Consider the following 27,640-nt stretch of genomic DNA (forward strand, 5'->3'; position numbering starts at 1 on the left):
AAAACACTTCTGTCCTGATTTCTTTGAGGGGAGGGTCTATGGGTTGGGAAATGTATGGGTTTTTTCATAACTTTCGAAATGGACGAAATAAACTTAAGCAATTTACATATGAACGCGACCGGAGATCACGGATAAACATGGAGAGCGTCAGGAATGGTGAGAAAACATTGTCCTTGGTACGTTTTTTTGTCTTCAAACCAAACTTGGGTCTTCAGCCAACAAAGCTAATAATGATAAGTTAATAAGACAAAGCCCATAATGTTTACGCGTGAGGTCAGTAGGCGGAGAGTAGACAGTCTTTTGTGGCTGTTCAAACATATTCGACCACATGAGCGTCGACACTGCGAAAGCAATCGAGTCAAATGTGTTTTCGACAACCTCTAAAAGTGGTCGGAAGTGGATAAGCTCAAAACGTTTTAGACCCTGTTTACACCTGTATTTAGCGTCATCCACTTGTGATCTCATTGACCAAAGCGCATCTTAATGCCAGGTGTAAACGGGGCCAAAGAGCCCCTAGATCCAGGCTGAAGAAAAGTAGTGACCGGGCTTTTGCCATAGCCGGCCCTAAATTGTGGAACAGCCTACTGCTTTCAGCCTACAGCCTATCTCGATAGAATCACTTTTTAAAGCGAAACTAAAAACCTATGTCTTTGATAAGACTTATAATCTTTGAGTCAGATGGGGCTAGTTTAAGCTTTAATTATGTGTTTATGTTGTGTTTCATTGTCATACTGTTGTACGCATTCTAGCTTTTTAATTGATATTGTTCAAGCACAAAGATTAACTACTGTTGTTTTATTGTGCTTTATAAATACATTTATAGATTAAGATTATGAAAATTAGTTACAGAGTGTTCCCTGTATAAATAATATTTATCTCCATTCATATGAATTTGCATACAAAATAATAAAATGCATTAAAAGGCTTTTTTTTCTTAAAATAGAATTTGCATACTACAAGCTAGTTGATAACTGTCAGGAATAAGTGTGAAATTAAAGTAATTGTGTACCTGTTTTGGTCATCTGAGGGCAGTGTGATGTAATATTATGATTCCGGATATTTAAACCGTCTTTCTGTAGGGGAACGTTTGGCCAAACCAGAAAGAGGAAAAATGAGAGTCCATAAGATCTCCAATGTGAATAAAGCTCTGGACTTCATCGCCAGCAAAGGAGTCAAACTGGTTTCTATTGGAGCAGAGGGTAGGTCCCCCCCCCCCCCCCCCCCCCCCCCTCCCCTCCTGAAGTGACCTATATTCTGCAGGCTTCCAGGGTCATGGGTTCAGTGTTTCCAGCATGTGGGATCAATGGCTATCAGACGATCTGCCTGTATGTGATATGTGCTTATATCTCATGTCACATGAAGTCCCTCCCCCTTCCAATACAGTTAAATAGGTTAGACATGAAGTACATACCTGACATATATTAGATCTATCTGAAAATGTGTGTATTTTTCCTGTTACCTGCTCTCTCTCTCTATTTTTAATCCAGAGCGGCATTCCAGACAGATTAGCCATCTACCAAAGCCTTTGCCTTGGTTACATACTATTACCACCAGTTTGTGTGTGTGTGTTTGTCTGGCAAAGCTGGGATACACATACACACAAGCACATACTGGGATGTGTGTAGAGTGTATTATGAGATTAGCCTAAGAAGATGGAGAGGAAACGCATGCATGTTTACCTAGATATTTAAATGGGACTTCCCATATACAACTGTGTGTAAAAACAATAATAAAAATAAACCTTTTTGCATATTTAAAAGTGAATACAGACAGACAGTATTCAGTCTTAATATTATATAGCCTTTATAAACCCTTTTTCCTTTTGAGAATGTCTCCAAAAATCAGCTTTTGGGGACATTTTCAGCAGTTTTGTATTTAAAAGTATAACACATTTTAACTCAATTTAATCATATCAAAATAAACAATCTGGCAAAAGCTGTTCTCCTGCACTTTAGACTCTAAAACCCTTCTAGACACTCGCTAATATCCACAGCCTTCTCACTTTACAGTCTTAACTATTAAAGGTTGTGTAATATTTAAGATATAATATCATTATTTGGAATAAGGGTGGAGTTGTGATGGTAGAGGGATGCCAGAGGAATTTTCACAGGAGTGAAAGCACAGGAGTGATTTTTACAAAATCTGTCAAGAATATGTCCAGGTCACCCAGAAAATCAAAAGGAAAAAATGAACAATAATTATTTAAAGTAGATATAATTTTTAGACCTACGAAATTTACTGTATCATTACCGTAATAAAAAATAAAATAAAATTATATATTAGTGCTGCACGATTAATCATATCGCAATCGCGATGTCAAGCCTATGCGATTATATGACGTAAAATGCTTTTATATGAAATAAACAAATTAGGGCTGTTAACGCAATTAACGCAGCATCTGTTATTTTTGTCATCCTTTGGCTAGTGTTACATGATCCCGCTCTTATTCGTGCAAATGCTTTTAAACCATTCATGCGCGACAAGTCAAAAGAGAGCGCGCTGCATGTGAATGTCCTGACTGGACGCGCGCCAGTATCATGCGCCTGCACAGACCGCATGCCAGAATACAGTTCTCGTTCGCGCTTGAACGAACAATAACACACACAATTATTTTTATCCAGACAGCAATGGCTTATTGATCATTATAGGTGTTATCAATCATTTAGTTGTTGTTGCTAGTTTGAGTTGAGAAATACACATTTCAGAATTATCACTAATCTGTGTGTGCATTTTGCTTTAGAACCAAGCAAGTTGACTCATGAAACCGTTTGTTTATTGTATCGCAATCGCAATATTGACCTCAATAATCGCAATATTGACCTCAATAATCGCAATATTGACCTCAATAATCGCAATATTGACCTCAATAATCGCAATATTGACCTCAAAAATCGCAATATTGACCTCAATAATCGCAATATGACATTTTCCCCAAATCGTGCAGCCCTAATATATATATATATATATATATATATATATATATACATATATATAATTACTGTATATATATATATATATATATATATATATATATATATATATATATATATATAATATAAAACCTGTCTATGATTTCGATATGGCTTTAGTTTATAAAGTGATCTCAATGTTGAGGTCACCTAACCTCAACATCACCTAACGCATCACCTAACCCTTACAGTAAATGTGATGCTGGTGTGCGTGTGTTTGTTCTGCTCAGAGATTGTTGATGGAAATGCTAAGATGACTCTAGGGATGATCTGGACCATTATCCTCCGCTTCGCCATCCAGGACATCTCAGTGGAGGGTATATATAAATATATCTCACTCACACACACAGACAAGTTTATAAGTGGTGCTTTAGATCTTGAACAAAAAGACAGTAGGTAGTTCATTTGTGTGTATTATTAAACATCATGAGAGTTAACAGAATGACTAATGTCTTAATAATTAAATACGGTTCTGCTCTTTTGGATTTCTTGAATATTCACTGTTAAAAACACACGCAATGTCAGGAATGTGTGAGTCATTTAAATGACAACATTGTCTTTCCATTACTGAGATTGTGTGTGTGTGTGTGTGTGTGTGTGCGCAGAGACCTCAGCTAAAGAAGGCTTGCTGCTTTGGTGCCAAAGGAAAACAGCTCCCTACAAAAACGTCAACATTCAGAATTTCCACATCAGGTGAGCAGACAGGAAATAAGCATTAGTGAGAAACAGATTGAATGATGGGAAAAGGCAGAGATACTGCAACTGAACGCTGTGCTACAGCATCATATATTACCTTTCTCTGTCTGTGTCTCTGTCAGTTGGAAGGATGGATTGGGCTTCTGTGCACTCATTCACAGACATCGTCCAGAGCTCATTGATTACGGTAAACTGCGCAAGGTGAGGCATTACGAGAACCTCCGACCATATTTAGAGACCAGCAATATAAAAGACAATGACACATGTTTTGATGTTCGCTTTCACTCAGGATGACCCAATGACCAATCTGAACACCGCCTTTGATGTCGCTGAGAAGTACCTGGACATCCCTAAGATGCTGGACGCAGAAGGTAAGACATTTAGAGGACAGTTTCTTTCTGTTCCATTTCACTGTGAAACTAGGTTAGACCTCTGTCTAAATATAGAGCTGTAGGAGGCACACAGGTATGTGTGTAGGTTGAATTACACCCCATTACTGCAGGTGTGATTGTGGATGTTTTCCTAACATTTAGCCTGTTCAGAGGGGTTTTTAGGATAATGGGCCGTGATGTTTCGTGATGAGATTGTTGCTGTGCTTGATATTCATCAAACATTCTGGTTAAGGTTTGTTTTAATCTCTCAACCCAGAACCACTTAACATGCAGTCTGCAATTAAACTTTGTTTTGCTGATCATTTCAGGCTTAGGTGTGCTATCTATTTCTAGATTTTGTGAGCATTATACTTTTTCAACAATTTTTTTTAATAAAATTCATAGAATGGTGATGTCATAATATGTGCATACTGAGTTGAGATGTGTCTTTCTTGCATCTATATGCTTTTCTTTCTCACAACTATTTCTAATTAAATATAAAGCCCATATACACTGCAAAGACGGTGTCTACATTATGTGTGGATTCTTATTCACATGAATAAAATATGTTTTGTTATATGTCCCAGAAAAATATTTATACTGATAAATATTTTTTGAATATTTATAGTATTTTTTACTGATATATATTTAATATAGTATGTACCCTCTTAATATTTGTTTATTTATTTGAATATATCATATTAATGGTAATATATAAATAAATTATATTTTTCATTTGTAATAAAATCTGGAAATTATAAGGCTGTTATGTGTTTCCACAAGCAATATAAACCAGCACGATTTGCAACAACATTTGAATTAAAACTTTACCATTATTCTCTTGTTGCTTGAAAGCACTAGGATTTCCTTCAGAAATTGCAAATCTTGTTTAAACTTGTTAGGCATTTTGAAGATCGTTTCTTTTTAGGTTGATTATAATCAGGGCCGGTATTTGCCATCCAACCCCCCCCCAAACGAGTTACTGTGCCGTGAAAGAGAAAAGCGAGCACGCATTTGAAAGTGATTACAAATGCACGCATCCAACCCATTACCAAGGCTGAACATGATTTTGGCAGCCACCGAATCCCCCCACCACCCCCACAAATATAAATGCCCCCCTGATTTATGTGCCCTGGTTCCGGCTCTGATTATGATGATTTCATATCTCCATTCACATCAATAACTCTTTCTTTACACAGGAAGTCCCCTCGTATGGGCCTCTGAAGTATGTGACTGTGTGTGATGTGCTCTGATCATTCTTTTTTTTTTTCTCTTATTACTTTAATATCACCCCCTTCTTTCTCTGCAGATATTGTTGGTACGGCTCGTCCCGATGAGAAGGCCATCATGACCTACGTTTCTAGCTTCTACCATGCCTTCTCTGGGGCGCAGAAGGTATCGCAGGGCACCCCCCTCCCAATGTCATGAACTTCTACACTCACCCAATAAGGCCCTCCCTTCACTCTGTTTCCGCTCACTGGTTTTCGTGATCGCCAGTAGCAGTGATTACTGGATGTCGTGGTTTCTTGTGACCATGACTACACTCCTAACAGTCTGCCTCTTTCTGACTCTTTGCAGTGCTAAGCTCCGCCCATCAGGGCTCATGCTCCTTCTACAGTTGCATGGGTCTTTCCACCTGTTGCATGAAGGAAATTAATTCTTATGATGAAGGCATGAGTGTGTCTCCACTTCAGTCTCCTAAGAAAATACCCAAACATTCACGGCATCAATGAGACTTCCTGGAGACCTCTTCATGCCTTGTATCATTTCTGTAGAACTATGCCCCGTTTGTCTTTGTGTCTATGCAGTCTTTTACTCTGTGCTTTTTTTCTCTCCCTTCCTCTCCACCTCCTTTTCTCTCTCTGTTCCCGCTCCCTCTTTCCCTGGGCAGATATCGTTAGTACGTTGCGTCCCGATGAAAAGGCCATCATGACGTATGTGTCATGTTACTACCATGCCTTCTCAGGCAAACAGAAGGTGAGCGCAGACCGACATCAGCCAATCAGCTTCCACATCAAAATCCTAGTCAAATCTAGACTGAAAGAGATATTGTTCTTCACTCAACCGAACTTGCTTGTGAAAAAGAAGTAATCTTTAGCATACTTTAGAAAGAGTTCTTAAGGAAATAATATACTTTAAAAGAATATTTTGTAACTGAATGTAATATTTTCAGACACTTGATTAGAAGTGATTTGCAATTAAATGGAAATGTATTATAATGTAAATTCATATTAAATGCAATTACTGTAGTTACTGAAAAGACCCACTTAAATACATCTTAATATATCATTTCAAAATGACTTCTATTGATTGTCTTTGAAATATGGTTAAAGTGTGCTGCTGAATGTACACAACTTTCTATGTCATGTAATGAAATTACAAATTTGTAATGACGAAGTTGTAATTTATTACATTTAAAATGTATTAACTTAAAATATCTAATAACACACTACAGTTAAAATTATATTAATGTATTTTTAATTTGTGTTAATATGTTAGTTAACACATAATCCGACGCTCATAATTCATATTAAAGGTAACGACTCATTTTTTATTTGCATAACTCCTGACACAAATTAAGACATAACTGTCACTACAAGTTTCTCAGAATACAATAGTGGTCAAATACTGAAACTTGAGTCTTATATCTTCTTAATGATGTATAGTTTGTCAAGGTTATAACATTAAATCTGATAGTAACTTTGAACTATTAAAAAAAAAAAAAAATGCTTCAGTGCGCCCGTGCTCTGGTGAAGCTTAACAGGTTAAAGTAACACTTAATTTTACATTAACAAAGTGTAGTTTTTAAAAGTGTACTTAAGTGTGTTAAGAAAAACTGTGGCCTTTTTTAATCATATTATTCCATTATCTGAAAATACGTTTAAAAAATATCTTTTTAAGATTTGAAGTACACTACAAGTGATTATTAAATTCAATTAAGCGCACTTCTTTTTCACAAGGGCTATTATGGTGAGGTCAGTCTCTGATGTCACTGTCGGGTCAGAACCCATCTGCTCTGAAACTTCATTGTGACTTCTTTCTGATTTCTTGTTTGGCTGTGATATTTCTCTCTTTCCTTCTTTGGTTTTGTGTCAGTTCTGGCTGTTTCCCGGGCAACCCTGCTCTAGTATTACATAACACACCTAGCTCTGTTTCTCCACACATCTGTACACACACACACACACACACACACACACACACACACACACACACACACACACACACACACACACACACACACACACTGTGTCTCGTATAGAAACCATCAAACTTCTTTACATTTTAGAATATATGTTGAAATAGATGTCCTGCTAAAATCACCGGGACAGTTAGTCGGTTCATTCCTATTCAAACATCTTTATAAATATTTATTGTTCATAATTCCTTCTGTGTCAGTAAAGAGTTGGTCCAGAAAATTCACAGCAGTGAATCTGTTTAGGCAGACTCAAGAATCCGAGTCAGTTCATATAGATTCATGAATCTGAATCCGCCTAGGCAAACTCATGAGCCCAAAGCACAGAAGCCACATACGCAGCTTATACCACAAAATAATATGTTTGCGCTTTTTAATGTGGCATAAACATATCACGATTGGCAGAAACAATACATCACTTGCTTTTTCTGCCTAACCTTAATTTAAAAAAAAAAAGAAGTAATTTAAGGTAGTCAGATTGATTCAGTTCTATTAAATAATAGTTTTGGCTTGTATGAAACCAATCAATTTAGATGTTACCTTTAACGTATGTAACATGCATACTAAATTTACTAAAATATTTAATTAACAAGGGGCAGACGATATGTATTTTCTCATTTTTCATGTGGGTCTTCTCACGTGTTAAGTCACTTCATATAGACTTACAATTCTGAATTAGTTTAGACTGAGTCTAAAATCACAAAAGTTCATTCAGAGGCAGCATGTTTCTCACTGACAGGGTGAAAGTTACTACTTCATTGTGCTGATTCATCACATCCAGCTGGGTTTCCTCAACTCTGTGTGAGCGTTTCTGAACTGATGACTAACATCCCTCGATAAATAGTTTCTACAAGCTGGGTGTGTGTTCCCTGCACACTCAGATCCTGTCTGCTCGTATAAGGCACGAGTCTGATTGTAAATCCACCAAACAGTTCAGTATTCAACAAAACTTCCTCTGACACACCCACATCCACACCCATGCACCGTTATTGTGTGGATTGTTCTAAATGACTTTGCCCAGTAAGTGTATCAGGATAAAACAAGCTAATTTAATTAGAAAAGACAGAATTGTATTGTTTTAGTGATAGTCACAGACTCCAGGTTTGAAATGACATGAGTAGATGATGACAGAATTAGTATATTTTGATGACCAGTTCAGTTTTAGTTGTACAAAACAATATCACTTAATTTTTGGATTTTAATCATAATCAATATAAATGTAAAAACATTTAAAAAGCACTTCTATAATGTTTTTTATATTTTTATTTTCAACAAAAGTACAAATAACAAATCAATATAAGCCTAGTAAAAAAAAGTTAGTATTTTCATTTTCATCTGAACAATGGAAACTGAAAGAGCGTATGATGTTCATGTTTGTATTGATTTTTTTTTAAATTAAAACTTTACTTTTGCACTATTCAACAGAAACTGCTGATTTCTTGAAAACAAATTTTTTCCAATAAAAAGCATAACATTTGATCCACTGTTGATCAGCATTATGTGCCAACATGGGTAACATTTCAGATTAGCATTCAAAAGATGATCATAAAGTTGAGAGCCACTGCATGAACTCTGTCACTGACAACGGTAAACTGAGCTTATCATTGTTTTCTCCTCTTCCTTTTTGGCTTTTAGAATTGCAACTCACTTCCTAACATCCAACCCCCTCCCCTCCAAAAATACACACATTTATAATTAAACACGCACAGAAGGGTTATATGATATTGACGCAGCGGTTGATTGCTTTTTGGTAACGGTAATAAATTGACTTGAGCACCTCATCACACTTAAACACACAAAACCTTAACAGCGTTGCCATGGCGCTGATGTGGTTTCCACAGAAACAGAAGCAGATTCACTGTCCTTTACCCCCTCAGGCCGAGACAGCAGCCAATCGGATCTGCAAAGTGCTGGCTGTCAATCAGGAGAACGAGCAACTGATGGAAGACTATGAGAAACTAGCCAGTGATGTGAGCACACTCATTCATGTTCTGTCCTCTTCACTCCCATCCTCCTCTCGTCTCGTCTCCTTATCTATCCTGTCGTCTCAACCTGTGCTCATTTAGGGCCTGTGAGAAGTTTCAGTCATTTAAACTCAGCTAATATCTAGCACATTTACTCTACAGTGTTCCTATGGTCATGGAAAACAGGGAATTTTAAAATACTGCTTTCCAGGCCAGGCAGTTCCATGAAAATTAATACAATCATAAAAGATCAGAATGTGAATTATTTTATGCTCAGCTATTAGCTTTGTTAATCTTTTTGTGAGTGCAATCTCTAAATAAAGTAATAATTCCACAATAATTATATACTGTATATAAATAAAAAAATAAGATAAAATCAAATAAATAAATTAAACCCATACCCTGTATTTCAGAATGACTGGAAAAGTCATGGAAATGTATTTTTTAAATTATATGGGAGCCCTGTATTTAATTCATAATAAAAAAACAATAAATCCCATATTTAAAACCCAATCTCATTATCTCTTTTTCTCTCTACCTCCTTTATCTCATTCTGTCTGCTCCCAACTTTTTCCAATGTGTTTTATCCTCTTTTTTCCCCCTCTTTTTGTTGTTTCCTCCCTTTGTTTCCTCTTTCTCTCTCTTGCTCTCTTCAGCTATTGGAGTGGATTCGCAGAACCATCCCGTGGTTGGAGAACCGCGTTCCGGAGAACACCATGCAGGCCATGCAGCAGAAGTTGGAGGATTTCCGGGACTACCGACGACTTCACAAACCGCCTAAAGTTCAGGAGAAATGTCAGCTGGAGATCAACTTCAACACACTGCAGACCAAACTCCGCCTCAGTAACCGCCCTGCGTTCATGCCCTCAGAGGGGAAGATGGTCTCGGTGAGAACTTGGCACAAGTTCTTACTTACAAGTATCAACCAAAGTTTTAGAGCATCCAACTCTAATAACTTGACTTGTAATACTGGTCGTGGTCAGTAATGAATCGTCTGCATGTGTAGGATATCTCCAATGCTTGGGGAGGTCTTGAGGGAGCAGAGAAGGGTTATGAAGAGTGGCTACTGAATGAGATTCGCAGACTGGAGAGACTCGACCATCTTGCAGAGAAATTTCGCCAAAAAGCCGCCATCCACGAAGCCTGGACTGACGGTAACAGATAGATGAAGCAAAACGAAGCAGAAACACACATGCTGCGTCCCTATTTGCCTACTTATACTACTTATACTATGCCCTTAAAGTATGTACTCTTTTTGTGTAGGAAAAAGTAGATACTTTTGAGTGTGCAGCAGAAGAGTAGGCAAGCTTTGGGACAAAATTGCGTTTTGTCTCAACCGGCCTGTCAATAATCCTGTCACAGTTATCATCTTCATATACACCAAATTTTATTTCATTAAATATACACTACTCAAACAATTCTTCCTACCATATCAGAAAGAAAACAAGTAGTACGTTAATTTGCCAGTCATGTGTAGGGGTGTATTTATTCACTATACGCACAGTTCCATTGAATGATAAATGACATATAACTAAATGTCATTTAACATAATGTACAAAGGAAACTGCTGAAATAACCACAATATTAACAACACTGAAATAAGAGGTTTATCTGTCAGTCAGATGCGCATGAAAGTTGCGTTCCTTACTTTAGCAATAGTAGACACCCATCTGAAGGTCGCAGTCGCTGTGTATTTTGCACGTTGGCTAATACACATTAGCGGAAGCATTTAAATAAAACTATAAATTAATTTAAAAATGCAGAATCGAATCGTTAATCGAATCACATCGAATTTTATTAGTAGATCGTCTTGAATCAAATCATTCTGAATCTGTAAAAATCGTTGTTGCAAATTAAATATAACATAAAAAAATATTTTTCATCAGGTTAGATATTGATTATTAATAACAAACCCCTTACAGTGTGTCTCTACTAACCGTTGGTCTTGCGAACATCTGCCATATTTGTAGTTCTTTTTACTCATGTTTGTAGTTCTGAACCAAATCCTCCACTAGCAATGAGTTTTTGGCAATATCAGCGTTAGAGTAGGTCACACTCTTTTCAACAAACTATGCATTGGGACAAACTTATTCTAATCTCACATACTATTTAGGATGGATAGTATGCACTTTGGGACGCAGGGACATTCTTTTTCTTTGTTTACAAGAATTGAGTTCCTCATTCTCTCTAAGGTATTGCTGATCTTTGCTGCTCCCTGTAGGTAAGGAGGAGATGTTGCAGGATAAAGACTTCGAGACGGCAACCCTCTCAGAGATCAAAGCTCTACTGAAGAAGCACGAGGCGTTTGAGAGTGACCTCGCAGCTCATCAGGACAGAGTGGAACAGATCGCTGCCATCGCTCAGGAGCTTAAGTCAGTAAACACACAGAAAAACCTGATTCAGACAATGCTCTTTGAAGTAGTTTAGTTTAGCTTCACTCTCACACCCATTCTCGCTCTTTAGTGAGTTGGAGTACTACGACTCTCCCAGTGTAAACGCCCGCTGTCAGCAGATCTGCGATCAGTGGGATTCACTGGGAGTTTTAACTCACAAACGCAGTGAGGCCTTGCAGGTAAAAAACTTGAAAAACACCTTGAATTTATCATTTCTATTCTGACCTGCAGAAAACGGCTGCATCACTTTTTTGGTGATATACTGTCTGCCACTGTTTGTGTTTGTTTTTGTGCTGTAAGTGCTCTGCACTCATATGTGTGTGTCTTGGCTCTATCTCTTCCCTCAGAGGACAGAGAAACTGTTGGAAACGATTGATCAGCTGTACCTGGAGTTCGCCAAAAGGGCGGCACCCTTTAACAACTGGATGGAGGGAGCCATGGAGGACCTGCAGGACACTTTTATCGTCCACACTATTGAGGAGATACAGGTATTGCACATTAATCATCCATTTATCCATCTGTCTAGTCTGCCTGCCTCAGTCATAAAATTTTTATTTACTGTATAATGTGGAATGTCACAGAATTTGGCTAAGTATGGATGAATGAATTAAAAGTAGGGCTTAAAGGGGACCTATTATGCAAAATTCACTTTGCACAGATGTGTGTCCATAGTGTGTGTAAACAACCAACCTATAATGGTAAAAATCCACCCAATACTTTTTTATAATCCCCATATATCATTATCAATCTCTCACAACAAGCGGTTTCAAATTTCCCCCTACTCCTACATAAGAGTAGGGAAACCCCGCCCACGACTGGTGACGATCTCCACTAGATCCCGCCCTGAGTGAGAAGCAGCAGTCCGACATTGTAACCGTAAAGAAAACGATACCTGCTGTATCTCCATGCAGCATATATTTTCTGGCTCTGTGGGCGTCCTAATACAGTTCACACACAAGCACCTATACAACAGTTTATAGATTAACATGACGGTACAGGGCCAGGCTAGTCGATGAGATGAATCAACTCCACAACAACTTACATAAATGTACCACTTACCATTCAGAAACGTCCATGTACAGTCTAACAGTTGCAGCCTCTTCCTGAGGCTCTGCATCTGTATCTGACTCCGGTTCAAACATGTAAGGCTGCACTCGCTACTGGGTATTATTGACATTTTGCCTGAGAGAAATTCGACTGTTATGTTGTTCCTATAGTATCCGAAGCACATGAAAAGGATTGGCTGTCGTCTTGAACGGAGGCGGGGAGCAGCAGCTCATTTGCATTTAAAGGGAGACACACAAAAACTGTGCGTTTTCCCTCACACCCAAAAAGGGGCAACTTTGACAAGCTATAATAAAAAAATCTGGGTGGTATTTTGAGCTGAAGCTTCACAGACACATTCTGAGGACATCAGAGATTTATATTATCATGTAACAATGGGCATAATAGGTCACCTTTAATCAAATCGTGAGATGGACTAGTCTAGTGTCTATGACTATAAAATCACAAAAAGACAGTGTTTAAATATGAAATCAGCATGTGTGGTTTTGTGTGAATGAGCAGAAAATGTGCAAAATGCTAAATGATCTCATCTGTCCATCCATCCATCTGGTGGATTTCAAGTGTGACTGTAAAGTGTTCTGGTGCATTTCATATAAAAGTTGATGTAAGAGTGAAAATTGAAACGTTGCAGAGGAGGTATGTTTCAGGAAATTATAGCACCTCTCTTTTGTGTGTGTGTGTGTGTGTGTGTGTGTGTATCAGGGACTCAGCACAGCCCATGAGCAGTTTAAAGCCACACTGCCTGAGGCAGATAAGGAACGACAGGCCATCCTGGGCATCCATAATGAAATTGCTAAAATTGTGCAGACATACCACGTCAACATGGCTGGCACCAACCCCTACACCACCATCAACCCCCAGGAGATCAATGCCAAATGGGATAAGGTTTGAGCACAATTTTTTTCCAGAAAATAAACTAGAGGAGAATCAGAGTTTTCAGACAAGTATATTACACATGAATATATGTTTTATATTTAAGAAAATGGGTACAAGAAGAGATGCTTAATTCACCTCCACACTGCTTTCTCCTAATCACCTTTTCTCTCTCTCTCTCTCCTCTCAGGTGAGGCAGTTAGTACCCCAGAGAGATCAGGCCCTGGTCGAAGAACACGCTCGTCAGCAGAATAATGAGAGACTGCGCAGACAGTTTGCTAATCAGGCAAATGTTATTGGGCCCTGGATCCAGACCAAGATGGAGGTGGGACATGAGCTAAATTAACAGAAAATTAATCACATTCTCTTATGGTACTGTCAGAGAACTGAGAAAAGTCAAAAATGTTCTTGGTGAGTAGCTTACATACACGGTCACACGTGTAGTTGATTTACATACAGTACCGTTCAAATGTTTGGGGTTAGGGCGACTTTAAAAAAAGAAGAAGAAAAGATTAATACTTTTATTCATCAAGGATGCATTAAATTGATCAAAAGTGACAGGACAGACATATATAATGTTATAATGTTTCAAAAGATTTGAAATAAATGCTGTTCTTTTGAACTTTCTATTAATCAAATAATCCTAAAAAAATGTATCACGGTTTCCACAAAAATAGAATGCAGCACCGCTTTTTATTGAGCAATCTTTATTGAGCAGCACATTAGAATGATTTCTGAAGGATCATGTGACACTGAAGCCTGCTGAAAATTCAGCTTTACCATCACAGGAATAAATTACATTTTAAAATATATTAAAAATGAAAACAGTTACAGTTTACAGTTAAAACAGTTTAATTACTTAATTACATGATATGTTTACATAGGATATATAAGTTATTATTTGTCAAATAACTATTTGGAGCAAAGTAGACACAGGACTGTCTAGTTAAAAATTCTATGGGATTCTACTCATCCAGTCCCTCAATAATTTAAGTCATTTTAAGGTATTTGCCCTTATGAAATTTTTCCTGAGGTTAACACTGACATTTGTAGAAGACAGTGAGATGAAGTCAATCATGGAAAAGAATGCATCCGATACTGCTAAATTAGCTCTGAAATATAATTTGGGTGGCCTCAGAAAAAATGTGTAGGGAAAAACCCTGGACACGGAGGCAGAGATTCAGGAAGAACTGTCATTGTCCTCTGATTTTAAAATTGTTTTAATGTTTAATCTTCAGGAAATTGGCCGAATCTCTATTGAGATGCACGGTACCCTGGAGGATCAGCTGACCCACCTGCGGCAGTATGAGAAGAGCATAGTAAACTACAAACCAAAGATTGACCAGCTAGAGGGAGACCATCAACTAATACAGGAAGCACTTATATTTGACAACAAACACACTAATTACACAATGGAGGTATATACGCACAAAAACTCTCAAATGCTTATTTCCAACCCCCCAGTGCATTTGTATGTTCCTGACATCTCTTTTCTTCCTCTAGCACATCCGTGTAGGTTGGGAGCAGCTCCTCACCACCATCGCTCGCACCATTAACGAGATCGAGAACCAGATTCTGACCCGTGACGCCAAAGGCATCAGCCAGGACCAAATGAATGAGTTTAGAGCCTCGTTCAACCACTTCGACCGAGTCAGTATAACACTGCACAGTCCAACACCACAGTTTAACATCATTAAGAGCAGTAGGACGTCTGAGACCGTAACTTGGTCAATTCATCCGAGTTGTTACCGACAGAGTATAGCATGACTACATTTTTTCATTTTGTGATTGGCTGCTGCTATACTTTGTGTGGTACCTTGCAGACTCTGGCAAAATTTAGAGTTTAAGAATTTGCTTCCTTTTAGAACACACGTTATCATTTGAATTTAATTAATCATGCGCCACAGGAAGTTAAATTGGAATGACAGAAAGTAGAATTTACTGAATTGTGATTTAAAGAAATTCAGCAGGTAATATGATATGTTTTGCTTCAAGGCTTTTTTCTTTCAGACAAGACCAACAAAGTTTATCGTGCCAAGATTATTACCTCAATAACTTGTTTTAACAATAATTGGGCAAGATAAAATTGGTTAGTCTTATCACAATTTGTTTTTTAAAGCTTCAAGTTTCAAGGATTTTTAAACCTCACATACTTAAAAAATGTGAATTTCTTTGAATTTCAACTCATTTCAATTCCACATCATGTTTGCTACCTTTACTGATATTCAACTCAGGAATGTAATTTTAGTTTTAAAAGACTTTTCATTTCAATTCTAAGTGGAGCACAACCAATTGCTCAAATATTTGACTTATCTGTCATCACAGGCAGCCAAAATGACCAAAATGCACAAGTATCTGAATTTTGACTTTCATAGAAATGCATTTGTATTATTGACCTGATTTGCATAGAGTGGAATTAAAGTATGTCACCCACACATGTCCCAGATTACAGGCTGCCACGCTGAAACCTAACGCTGCACTAAAAACCCACGCAGTGCCACCCAAGACACCTTAACATCGATAAAACAGCACAACATAGTTGACCGTTAACCGAGCACAGCAGGCCCAGATTTTGAGCATCACATATTAGATCTGTCCTCACAGTCACTTCCCCCCTCTCACAGCACAGTACTGCACAGTTTGTCCTAACGTTTGTGCACTTTCTCTTCTTTTGTCTTCTCGTTTTTCTCTTCTGCATGGACCCTCTTCCATGTCTGCATGACATTCCCCCACCCCTCCCATGTGTGTGCTGCATGTCCACGCTGCTGACCTCTGACCCTGCCCACGGCTCTGACACCCAGGACCACTCGGGCGCACTGGGCGCTGAGGAGTTCAAAGCCTGCCTTATCAGTCTGGGCTTCGATATCGGGAACGACGCACAGGTACACACACACCGACACCAGTCAGGGAGTTCTGCCATTAACCACACTCTTTTTGTTTTTGTTTTTTTTCCCTTTCTACTCTCTTTTTCTTTTCGCTCTCGGTCTTATTTTTTCCAATTTTCTCTCAACCCTTCCTCTAAAATGACTTCCTTCACTTATACTCCTCCCATCCTCTTTCGCTCTTCATCTTTCTCTCCACTACTACCTGGCTCTGTTTGTCCCTCGTGGGTTCCTGTAGAAGAGAACAGGCATGATGGATGCAGAAGACTTCAGAGCCTGCCTCATCTCCATGGGTTATAATATGGTAAAGCAGAGAGTTCAAATCTCCATGGGTTGTGATAAGGTTAAACGGAGAGTTTAGGTCCCCGTGGATAATGAACTGGTAAATCATATAATCTGAATGTTTTGTAATATGGATAAATTGATAGTTACAATCCCTCTGGATTCATCTGGTAAAACAGATTTAGAAATCTAAATGGTACAACCTGGAAAATTATAGATTTATGTTCAGCATGGGGTATAATATGGAAAAGCTGTTATAATCTCCAAGTGTTCTCAGTTAATGCAGTTATCATTTGGCTTAGGACGAGTTTCCTGAACTCTTGGATAGTTACATCTGTGTGGGTTATTATTTGAGAAAGTATTACTGGGAAAAGTAGCATGAACTAGTAAAAAAGTCCATGGCTTGTTGCCTAATTCAATCCCTATGGAATATAACTCATTATAAATTGAAGATATATGTGGTAAAACAGAGATTTATAATCTACTACATACCGGTAGATATAAACCTGTAAAAATGAAGATTTATCTACATGGGGTATCCATCTTATTTTTAACATAAGAGTAGGTGCGGCCATTTGTAACTTGAATGTGCAAAAACAGTCCGTTATCCTGCTTGTTGCAAACTGATATAGGTTATCATATTATTTTAAAGGGGTCATGACGTGAGAAATCTAATTTGCATTGATCTTTTGACATCTAAGAGGTTTTTGTACCATTAAAACATCCTGCAATTTTCATAGCTTAAAACATCCTCCTCATTATAAACAAAGCATTTATTTAATCAAGCTCCAAAAACAGCTTGTTTTGATATTGGGTGACATGTTACGTCACACGGGCAGATACATTTGCATATGCCTGCCTCCAGAGCAAGATATCGATGAATAGTTTTACATTATCACACCATAGGCCACGCCCACTAGCATTGCTTGTATTATATGTATTATAGCATTATAGTATGTGACATGCTTTGTTCTGTATTCGTAAGAAACTTTGGTAAGGGTCAGTCTTAAGTTCCGGAACAACTCTTCTCATCTGGGATGCTGTTGAATTCTCCTGGAGTCTATTCCTTTGGCATGATCACATGCCTCTCATAGTAAGAATCCCTGCAGACAATAAGATAAAACATAGGCGGCGATACAAACTTCTACATTATTCATTGTCATATTTTAACATGTAGTGACCAATGGTGCTAAAAATCCTAAAAGAATTACACATGCTAAGTATGCATGCGTGTTAGTGGATACATCATACATGCAATGCTATGACCTTAGACACTGTTGTCTTAACATGCTATCATGAGAAGAGTAGAATAAAATGAATAAGAATAAAGTTTTCTTTCTACAAAATATGGTTAATGTACTTGTATGAGAAAATTAATTACAAAACAAGTACATATTTATTCTCTGGAAGCCGGGCTAATTGAGCAAATACTGTGACTGCATTCCTGACATGGGTCAGACCCTCAGTCACCTCTCAGATACCAAATACAGACATGGCCTGTAACAGAAATATCAGGATAGATACACTGGTTTGAAGAAAACTACAATTCATATAACACAAGAGGGATTGTAAATCCACCTCCTTCACGCTTAATGGCTGATATTTGTTTCTGACAAACTCACTCGCTTGAGTCTTTCGACAACAGGACAAATGGAAGAGTGAAATAACATTCAATTTGACGCGTCCAGTTTAAACAGCTCATTTTCATCACTGTAGAGACTTCAGAAGGATCCCAGCGTCAGGAACAAGTGAATGGTTTATTTTAATGGTGTCCTTTGAAGGATTATATGTTTGTTGGGAGCATTTTGTTTTGTAATCGAGGCACAGTGTAATGGGGAGTTGGCAAATAACTTTTGTTGAAAGATGGAGCAGCCAATCATAAGTGACTGTTTACTGACAAGCCTTAAAGGAGCCGCCCCTTAAAAACAGATCATTACAGACAGAGGGTCAGAATGAAGGTAGAAATAATTGTTTTTTGTTGTTTTTTGCTAAAAACTTTATTAACATTATAAGTGAACCTCAAGGAACATATTAAAATAATAAGAAAAATTCCATGTCATGACCCCTTTAATTTATTATACTCATAAACACACTGGTTTGTAACACTAATAGTTTAACAGTTTACAGTTTTCACAGGAAGTAGCTTACTTCCACATTGACAAATAAGGTGGATACTATGGTATGATACTATGGTGGATACTATGGTGGATACTATGGTAATAAACTCCATGCATTATCTGGTAAGGCAGAGTTATGTGGTTAAGGGAAGATTTCCGGAACTCTTGGTTAGTTCCATCTATGTGGTTCAGTGTTATTTTTGTATTTATATAATATGATAGTATTTATTCATATTTTAAATGATCTTTTATTTTGTATATGTTCATTGTAGTTTTAAGTTTTTGTAATTTGTTTTGTCATTTGTATAATTATTTTTTTTTTTTTTACATGGTTTTAATACATTTTTTCAATTGTAGTTTTAGCTATTTTAGTACTTCAACATACAATTATTTATTTAGTTAGTTGCCAAGACAACATTTCTGATGTTTGAAAAATGTTCTTTATTTTTTTAATCTAATATTTATAATGTATTTTATATCGCTTTTTTTCCCAACTTTTTTTTTTTTTTTTTTTTAATTACCAAAAGCGATATTTTAGTTTTAGTTAATTAACAATATCAGCACTAATGTGGTTATTATTTGAGAAATTACGCAAGTATTTCTGGAAAAAGTAGCATAAACTGGTAGAGAAAAGTCCAAGGATTGTAAATTTAAACTACAGTAGTCAACAAGTGGATCAAAAAAGTTAATCAAAGTTGTCCTAAGACAAGAACGGGTATTGTTCAAAATTCATGTATAATTTAGATAAAAGATTTTAATCCACTTCATATGTTGACTACTGTAAATTATAATCCCAATCTCTAATCTGGTAGAGTTATTGAGAAAGAGTTACTTGATTCCTGGTAAAAAAAAAAGAAAAAAGTAGCATCAGCTATGCTAACCCAGTGAGGAACAACCCTTCATATTGTTTTCATAGTGATTTTTAAGAATAATTTCTCTGTTCTGTAGGGAGAGGCGGAGTTTTCCCGCATCATGAGCATTGTGGATCCTAACAGACTGGGATTGATCACATTCCAGGCCTTCATTGACTTTATGTCTCGCGAGACGGCCGACACGGACACCGCTGATCAGGTCATGGCATCGTTTAAAGTCCTTGCTGGAGACAAGGTACATATGCAACATCCAAAAGACATTTTCCTGTTTTAAAATGTTTAAATTAATAACCAAGTGAATAACTCTTATCTGGTGCAGAACTATATCCTGGCGGATGAGCTGAGGCGCGAGCTCCCCCCTGACCAGGCTGAGTACTGCATCGCCCGCATGACGCCTTACTCCGGCCCTGACACCGTCCCGGGAGCTCTCGACTACATGTCCTTCTCCACCGCCCTCTATGGGGAGAGTGACCTCTGAACCGCGACCCCCGGATGTGGGGTCGACCTGCCTTCTGATACAAATACACACAAATACGCATATTCATAAACACACACATAGCTTGCACTCCATGAGAGTAAAAGCAGCTCTTCAGTGCTGATCTAGCACCAACAAGCAGAGCAAGCAGAACTTGCCCCAGATCAGCCAATCAGAGCAGCTTCCATCAGCACCACACAATGATGTTCGGTCATTTTTGTATCCTCCTATCAGCCCAGGCCTTTCTGTGTGTCATATACGACTTCCTGCTCTTTTTCCAGCCGTGTTCATGAAGTCTGTCTTGCCTGTCTTGGGAATTGTGTGTCACATAGAGAAAGCTTAATGGTGTCTACACATGCGAGATCCTCCTTCTCACTGAAGTCGTAATAGAGTATGTCGCATTGAAGGAGAGAAAAGGAAACATGACATGAACGTCTAATACTCTTCTCTCCATGTAAACGTACAATGTGCAACAAACGGTTAAAAATATACACAATAACGCATGGTAGGCAGCATCATGTTATCGTTGTGACCTATGACCCATGTGATACTTAATGACCATGTGTTCAGATTGGTACACTTTTTTTACATGCAGTAAATGTTTGTTGACGAGAATGTTTTTCGATCGTTCTCTTGTGACGGTGAGTCAGATTTCATGAACGGATTTTCGCCTTTCTGCTTCCATGCGCAACATTGAAAAACTCCCTCCCCCCCAGAGGAATGTTTTCTGTATTTTTACTTCTTATTTTGTTTTTTCCCTCTTCATAAAGGAATAAAGTTAACATATTTTATTATACAGAACAAAAAAAGGTATTTTTCTTCACCTTATTAAAAAAACTTAAAAAAACTTATGAAAATTTAAATAAAGAAACAACCACAATTGTGTGTTTGTGTTTTTTTACAAATTAATGTATTCATTAGCATGCTTACTTAACTCATCAGTAATTAAATTTGCTGGCAGAATTAGTGGCAGAACATGTATATATAAGGACCAAACTGCTATACTTTCAGATTATGAACATAATTTGATTAAATTCTTGATAAAGTACATTCATTTAAAAAAAAAATGTATGTGCCCTCTTAGTAAGTTTCTCAGAACTTCCCTTAAGTTTTGGCAAGGTTCTCTCAAAGTTACGAAACAAATTTTCTTACCATAACGTCAGTCATTCTTTCAAAATATTAGGCAAGGCAAGTATAGCACATTTCATACACTATGGCAATTTAAAGTGCTTTATAGAGAGGAAATAATCACAAAATAAAGCAAGGAAAATTCAAACAGTTATTCAAAAGCTTTACGTGGAAAGGAATTATAATAATCACACTATAGCAATTCATACAGCTTTGCATAGAAAATAGACAAAATAAAAGCAGGGGGAATTAACCCTCTGATTATCTTCATTTGTGTCTACACTCATTATCTTTGGGGTCTCCAGGGACCCCAGACAATAACATTTCATTTTGTAACAGAATAATATATATATTTTTTTTACAAATGTAATTTTAGTCTGTTTATTAATGTTTTTACTCAACATTTGTGCAGTTTTTGGAGGATTTTTGATATCTTTTAAATTTCTATAAATAAATAAATATTTATTTAAATATGCTTTTTTTTTTTTTACAAAAAACAGCATTTTATGTCAAATTTACTTTATAAAAGACCCCGATTTCTAACTTTCATTTATGGGGATAACATGGATCATTTTAAATGATTTAATGTAAGATTTTTGCCCATTTTTTTGGAAAATGCCGTTAAAAAAAAAAAAAAAACTCACTTTAACCACTAGATGGCAATAGACCTCCACTATAAGCTATTTGCTATATGATTAACCACTACATATCTTTTCACAAGTTTTTCCAGTTGGATTCATATCTAAATATTATAAAATCACAATTATTACACACAAAAAAAACTTTTTGTCAAAGTTTAGCATTTTTTGTAAGTTTTTCAATAATGTTACATTATGATTAGAATCAAACCTGAACAAGACTCCAAATGTTGGAGTCTTTAGATTTTATAATTTATTTCAATCATCTGTTTTTAATATAATTCTACAATTTTAATTCTACAATTTTACTAACTGTAACAGAACAAAAAATTACAGAAATGAACAGTTATATTACATATTGAGTAAAAATACATGACATGAACATCAAAATGCAATGAACTGAACAGCAATAACAAATGAGCAAATAAAGCAGTAAAAAAAATAAATTTAGTAAAAAAAAACAGTGAATGGAGAAAAAAATCGAACAACTAGGAACAATAATTGGTGGTCATCACATACAGTCTCGTTTACAGTGCACTGCAGGCAGTATGCATAGTATAGCCTTACAAATGTATTACTGTGTGTGTGTGTGCATTGTGGATTTTTTTTTGCATTGTTGGAAGTGTGCCACTTTATTTCTGTCTATGTGATCTGCGTTGTTTCTTCGTTGTTTCTGATTTTGATGATGAATTTTGTATATTCACTATGCGGGGTCTCCAGGGACCCCGAAGATAACAAGTGTCGGCATTTTTTTCACGCTAACATAAAAACAGATATCATTCCAAATTATTATTTTTTTGTTAGATCTAGACAGTGTTAAGAGGCGTAGAAGTTTTCATACCATTTGGACAAAGAGAACATTTTTTAAAAATTCACCAAAAGTCATTTGCGGGTCAAAAAGACCCCGAAGATAACCAGAGGGTTAAAAGAGAGAAATGACACAGCTATAAAATGAATTAAAATAGTAAAAAGATGATACACTTCTCATCTGGCAAAACACCGGTGTATCTTATTTTGACTCTGAACTTTCCCCATGACGGTCAGTATTCTTCTGTGGATTTTCAGTAGTACAGTGGATTATCTGGCCCACCAGATTAGTAATCTGTACCAATCCAGACCAGTAATCTGTACTAGTCACCACAGTGTTCCCTTGACCGTCATGAGTCAATCCCTCTCAAACTCCACAGGATTTAGTGCGAAACACCCGTTCATCATATCAATCAGTGCCATTTGAGTTCAGTTTAGAATCAAAAGGAAGAATACAGTAGTATGCTCATTCAGTAAATGCACAGCTAAACAGATGTGTTTTGAGTCTGGATTTGAATGTGACTACTGTAGGAGCACATCTGATCTCCTCTGGAAGCTGGTTCCAGCTGCGGCTGGCATAATAGCTAAAAGCAGAGAGTGAACCCTTGGTATTTCTAGCTGATGTGATCCTAATGATCTGAGTGATCTGTCTATATTCAGTGATCATATCTGCAATATATTGAGGTCCTAGCCCATTGAATGATTTATATACTAGTAATAATACTTTAAAATCAATCCTAAATGTAACTGGGAGTCAGTGTAAAGATCTGAGGACTGGTGTGATATGTTCATATTTTCTGGTTCTGCGTTCTGTATGAGCTAACTGTCTTATGGTCTTTTTAGGAAGGCCAGTGAGGAGTCCATTACAATAATCCACCCTGCTCGTGATGAAAGCATGCACAAGTTTCTGTCACGGTGCGTGTGGAAATAATTCCGTGGATTCAGGTGCATAGCGAGAAAGTGTTTAATAAAGACAAAACATAAAAACAAACAAACCAAAAACTACATCCAACAAGGCAGGCAAGGTAAGGCAAGGCAAGCACGGCACAAACACAACGTAACAAATACAACGAACGAGCCCAGGACAGCAAACACAGGAAGACTAAATAGGGAGGCAAACAAGGAGGATAATGAGACAGACAGGTGGAGCAAATAAACCAATAATCAGATAACAAGAGGGAGGGGTCAAACAATGACGAGAGCACATGGCTCAACATAACAAACACCCATGTGCAATACAAGACCGGACAGACATGTGACATAACCCCCTCCCTACGGAGCGGCTACCAGACGCTCCATCAGGCCAAGGCGGGACAGTAAGGAAACATCAGGGCGGGATGGGAGGGACAGACCAAGGGGGAAATGGGAGGGACAGACCAGGGGGGGAACGGGAGGGACAGACCAGGGAAAAACAGAGTTCATCGGGCGGCCAGGACGGTGAAGACCCCTCGGGCGGCCAGGGCGGTGAAGACCCCTCGGGCGGCCAGGGCGGTGAAGACCCCTCGGGCGGCCAGGGCGGTGAAGACCCCTCGGGCGGCCAGGGCGGTGAAGACCCTTCGGGCGGCCAGGGCGGTGACTCCGGCTCAGGAACCGCGGACACCGGCTCAGGAACCGCGGACACCGGCTCAGGAACCGCGGACACCGGCTCAGGAACCGCGGACACCGGCTCAGGAACCGCGGACACCGGCTCAGGAACCGCGGACACCGGCTCAGGAACCGCGGACACCGGCTCAGGAACCGCGGACACCGGCTCAGGAACCGCGGACACCGGCTCAGGAACCGCGGACACCGGCTCAGGAACCGCGGACACCGGCTCAGGAACCGCGGACACCGGCTCAGGAACCGCGGACACCGGCTCAGGAACCGCGGACACCGGCTCAGGAACCGCGGACACCGGCTCAGGAACCGCGGACACCGGCTCAGGAACCGCGGACACCGGCTCAGGAACCGCGGACACCGGCTCAGGAACCGCGGACACCGGCTCAGGAACAGCGGACACCGGCTCAGGAACAGCGGACACCGGCTCAGGAACAGCGGACACCGGCTCAGGAACAGCGGACACCGGCTCAGGAACAGCGGACACCGGCTCAGGAACAGCGGACACCGGCTCAGGAACAGCGGACACCGGCTCAGGAACAGCGGACACCGGCTCAAGCGGACACCGGCTCAGGAACAGCGGACACCGGCTCAGGTACAGCCACAAGAACTGAAACAGATACAAGAACAGACACAAACACAGACACAAACACTGGGTCCGGAACCGACATGGGCTCCAGCTCTGGAACAGGCACTGGCTCTGCCTCCGCCTCTGGGACAGGCACTGGCTCTGGCTCCGCCTCTGGGACAGGCACTGGCTCTGGCTCCGCCTCTGGGACAGGCACTGGCTCTGGCTCCGGGACAGGCACAGTAGAGACTGGCATCTCCAAGATCTGAGCCAGACGCTCCAGATAGTCCGTCACAACCTTGGCGGCCACGCCAAAGGGGATCTCTGGCTCGTCCCAGACGGAACGTGATCAGTCTCTCGCTGGGCAGACGGGACGTGATCAGTCTCTCGCTGGGCAGACGGGACGTGGGCAGTCTCTCGCTGGGCAGACGGGACGTGAACAGTCTCTCGCTGGGCAGACGGGACGTGAACAGTCTCTCGCTGGGCAGACGGGACGTGAACAGTCTCTCGCTGGGCAGACGGGACGTGAACAGTCTCTCGCTGGGCAGACGGGACGTGAACAGTCTCTCGCTGGGCAGACGGGACGTGAACAGTCTCTCGCTGGGCAGACGGGACGTGAACAGTCTCTCGCTGGGCAGACGGGACGTGAACAGTCTCTCGCTGGGCAGACGGGACGTGAACAGTCTCTCGCTGGGCAGACGGGACGTGAACAGTCTCTCGCTGGGCAGACGGGACGTGAACAGTCTCTCGCTGGGCAGACGGGACGTGAACAGTCTCTCGCTGGGCAGACGGGACGTGAACAGTCTCTCGCTGGGCAGACGGGACGTGAACAGTCTCTCGCTGGGCAGACGGGACGTGAACAGTCTCTCGCTGGGCAGACGGATTATGTCTCCTTCTCCTTCTCCCTCCCTTTTGACGGATCTGTGCAGACTCGAAGTTGGTTAAAACCATAGACGGATTCCCAATGCTGGACGGATCCGATGACGAAGATCCCATTCCAGGAGAGACCGGTGAGGAAGACTCAGCTGCCCTCCTCTCCTCATTCCTCTGGGCACACAGGGAGAAATATTTGAGAAGAGAGATCCCATTCTCCCTCTCAGCCGGACAAAGTTCGCTCCGCTGAATCCACATGTGGCTCTTTCGTTCTGTCACGGTGCGTGTGGAAATAATTCCGTGGATTCAGGTGCAGAGCGAGAAAGTGTTTAATAAAGACAAAACATAAAAACAAACAAACCAAAAACTACATCCAACAAGGCAGGCAAGGTAAGGCAAGGCAAGCACGGCACAAACACAACGTAACAAATACAACGAACGAGCCCAGGACAGCAAACACAGGAAGACTAAATAGGGAGGCAAACAAGGAGGATAACGAGACAGACAGGTGGAGCAAATAAACCAATAATCAGATAACAAGAGGGAGGGGTCAAACAATGACGAGAGCACATGGCTCAACATAACAAACACCCATGTGCAATACAAGACCGGACAGACATGTGACAGTTTCTCTAAGTCTTGACTGGAAACAAAGCATCTAATTCTTGCAATATTTTTGAGGTGATAGTATGCTGATTTAGTTATTGCTTTGACATGACTACTGAAACTAAGGTCTGACTCTAGAGACACACCAAGATTTCTGACTTGATTTTTAGTTGTTAGACCCCTAGTGTCAAGGTATGCATTCACCTTGAGAACTTCATCTTTGTTTCCAAACGCAATGACTTCAGTTTTGTCTTTGTTTAACTGAAGAACGTTTTGGCACATCCAACTGTTGACTTCATCAATACATTGGCACAGGGAGTCAATGGGGCTGTAGTCGTTAGGCGATAGGGCTAAGTAGAGCTGTGTGTCGTCTGCATAGCTGTGGTAAGAGATTCGGTTCTTTCTCATTATTAGGGCGGCAGTGGCTCAGTGGTTCATGTGGGTTGTCTACAAACCGGAAGGTTGGTGGTTCAATCCCCGGTTCCACCTGTCGAGGTGTCCATGAGCAAGACACCTAACCCCAGCTGCTCCCGACGAGCTGGATGGCGCCTTGAATGGCTGCCGTCGCCCGTCGGTGAGTGAATGGGTGAATGTGAGGCAAATGTAAAGCGCTTTGGTGGCCATTGGGTCTGTGAAAGCGCTATATAAATGCAGTCCATTTACCATTATTTGGCTCATTGGGAGCATATACAGGTTGAATAGGAGTGGCGCAAGAATTGAGCCTTGAGGGACTCCGCATGTCATGGATGTCCACTCAGACTTATGGTCTCCTATATTCACATAATAACCTCTCCCTTCTAAGTATGACCTGAACCATTTTAGGACTATCCCAGAAAGCCCCACCCAGTTTTCCAGCCTGTCAAGATGTTGTGATCGACAGTGTCAAATGCAGCACTGAGGTTGAGTAGTGCCAGCACTGATAATTTGCCTGTATCAGTATTTAAGTGAATATTGTTTATTATCTTTATGAGAGCTGTCTCTGTGCTGTGATGCGATCGGAAACCAGATTGAAAATTGTCAAAGTATCCATTCAAGCTTAAGAATTTGTTCACCTGATTGAAGACAACTTTTTCAATGATCTTGCCTATGAAAGGAAGATTTGTCTATAGTTGCTTAATATGGTCTTTTCCAGATTGCTCTTTTTCAGGAGGGGCTTGACAACTGCAGTTTGGAAAACTCCCAGAGAGAAGTGAGGCATTTACCACTTCTAGGAGATCTGCTTCTAAGCTGTTTAACACACTTTTGAAAAAACATGTGGGAAGTGCGTCAAGG

General features: G+C 39.6%; 1 protein-coding gene across 5 annotated transcripts in view; it reads left to right on the forward strand.

Annotated features, from left to right (window-relative positions):
- Positions 1-21,032, forward strand: part of actn1 (actinin, alpha 1) — a 46,933-nt gene extending 25,901 nt beyond the window's left edge. Inside the window, exons 3-22 of one of the 5 annotated variants that reach the window (XM_056254945.1) lie at positions 1,080-1,199; positions 3,200-3,286; positions 3,575-3,662; positions 3,788-3,866; positions 3,955-4,036; positions 5,346-5,431; positions 9,107-9,199; positions 9,850-10,080; positions 10,200-10,347; positions 11,415-11,565; positions 11,657-11,765; positions 11,934-12,074; positions 13,354-13,536; positions 13,715-13,849; positions 14,763-14,942; positions 15,028-15,174; positions 16,326-16,406; positions 16,645-16,710; positions 19,754-19,912; positions 19,997-21,032. In XM_056254945.1, coding sequence (XP_056110920.1) covers positions 1,080-1,199; positions 3,200-3,286; positions 3,575-3,662; positions 3,788-3,866; positions 3,955-4,036; positions 5,346-5,431; positions 9,107-9,199; positions 9,850-10,080; positions 10,200-10,347; positions 11,415-11,565; positions 11,657-11,765; positions 11,934-12,074; positions 13,354-13,536; positions 13,715-13,849; positions 14,763-14,942; positions 15,028-15,174; positions 16,326-16,406; positions 16,645-16,710; positions 19,754-19,912; positions 19,997-20,155 — 2,525 coding nt within the window. In that variant the 3' untranslated portion in view covers positions 20,156-21,032. Of the gene's footprint in view, positions 1-1,079; positions 1,200-3,199; positions 3,287-3,574; positions 3,663-3,787; positions 3,867-3,954; positions 4,037-5,345; positions 5,432-5,927; positions 6,014-9,106; positions 9,200-9,849; positions 10,081-10,199; positions 10,348-11,414; positions 11,566-11,656; positions 11,766-11,933; positions 12,075-13,353; positions 13,537-13,714; positions 13,850-14,762; positions 14,943-15,027; positions 15,175-16,325; positions 16,407-16,644; positions 16,711-19,753; positions 19,913-19,996 lie in introns of all 5 variants that reach the window. The other 4 variants (XM_056254943.1, XM_056254942.1, XM_056254944.1 and 1 more) reach the window with 4 other exon arrangements.
- The last annotated feature ends 6,608 nt before the right edge of the window (positions 21,033-27,640 follow it).

This window comes from Rhinichthys klamathensis, unplaced genomic scaffold, assembly GCF_029890125.1.
Source record: "Rhinichthys klamathensis goyatoka isolate OS25496 unplaced genomic scaffold, OSU_Roscu_1.1 h1tg000115l_1, whole genome shotgun sequence".
Classification (NCBI taxonomy): Eukaryota; Metazoa; Chordata; class Actinopteri; order Cypriniformes; family Leuciscidae; genus Rhinichthys; species Rhinichthys klamathensis.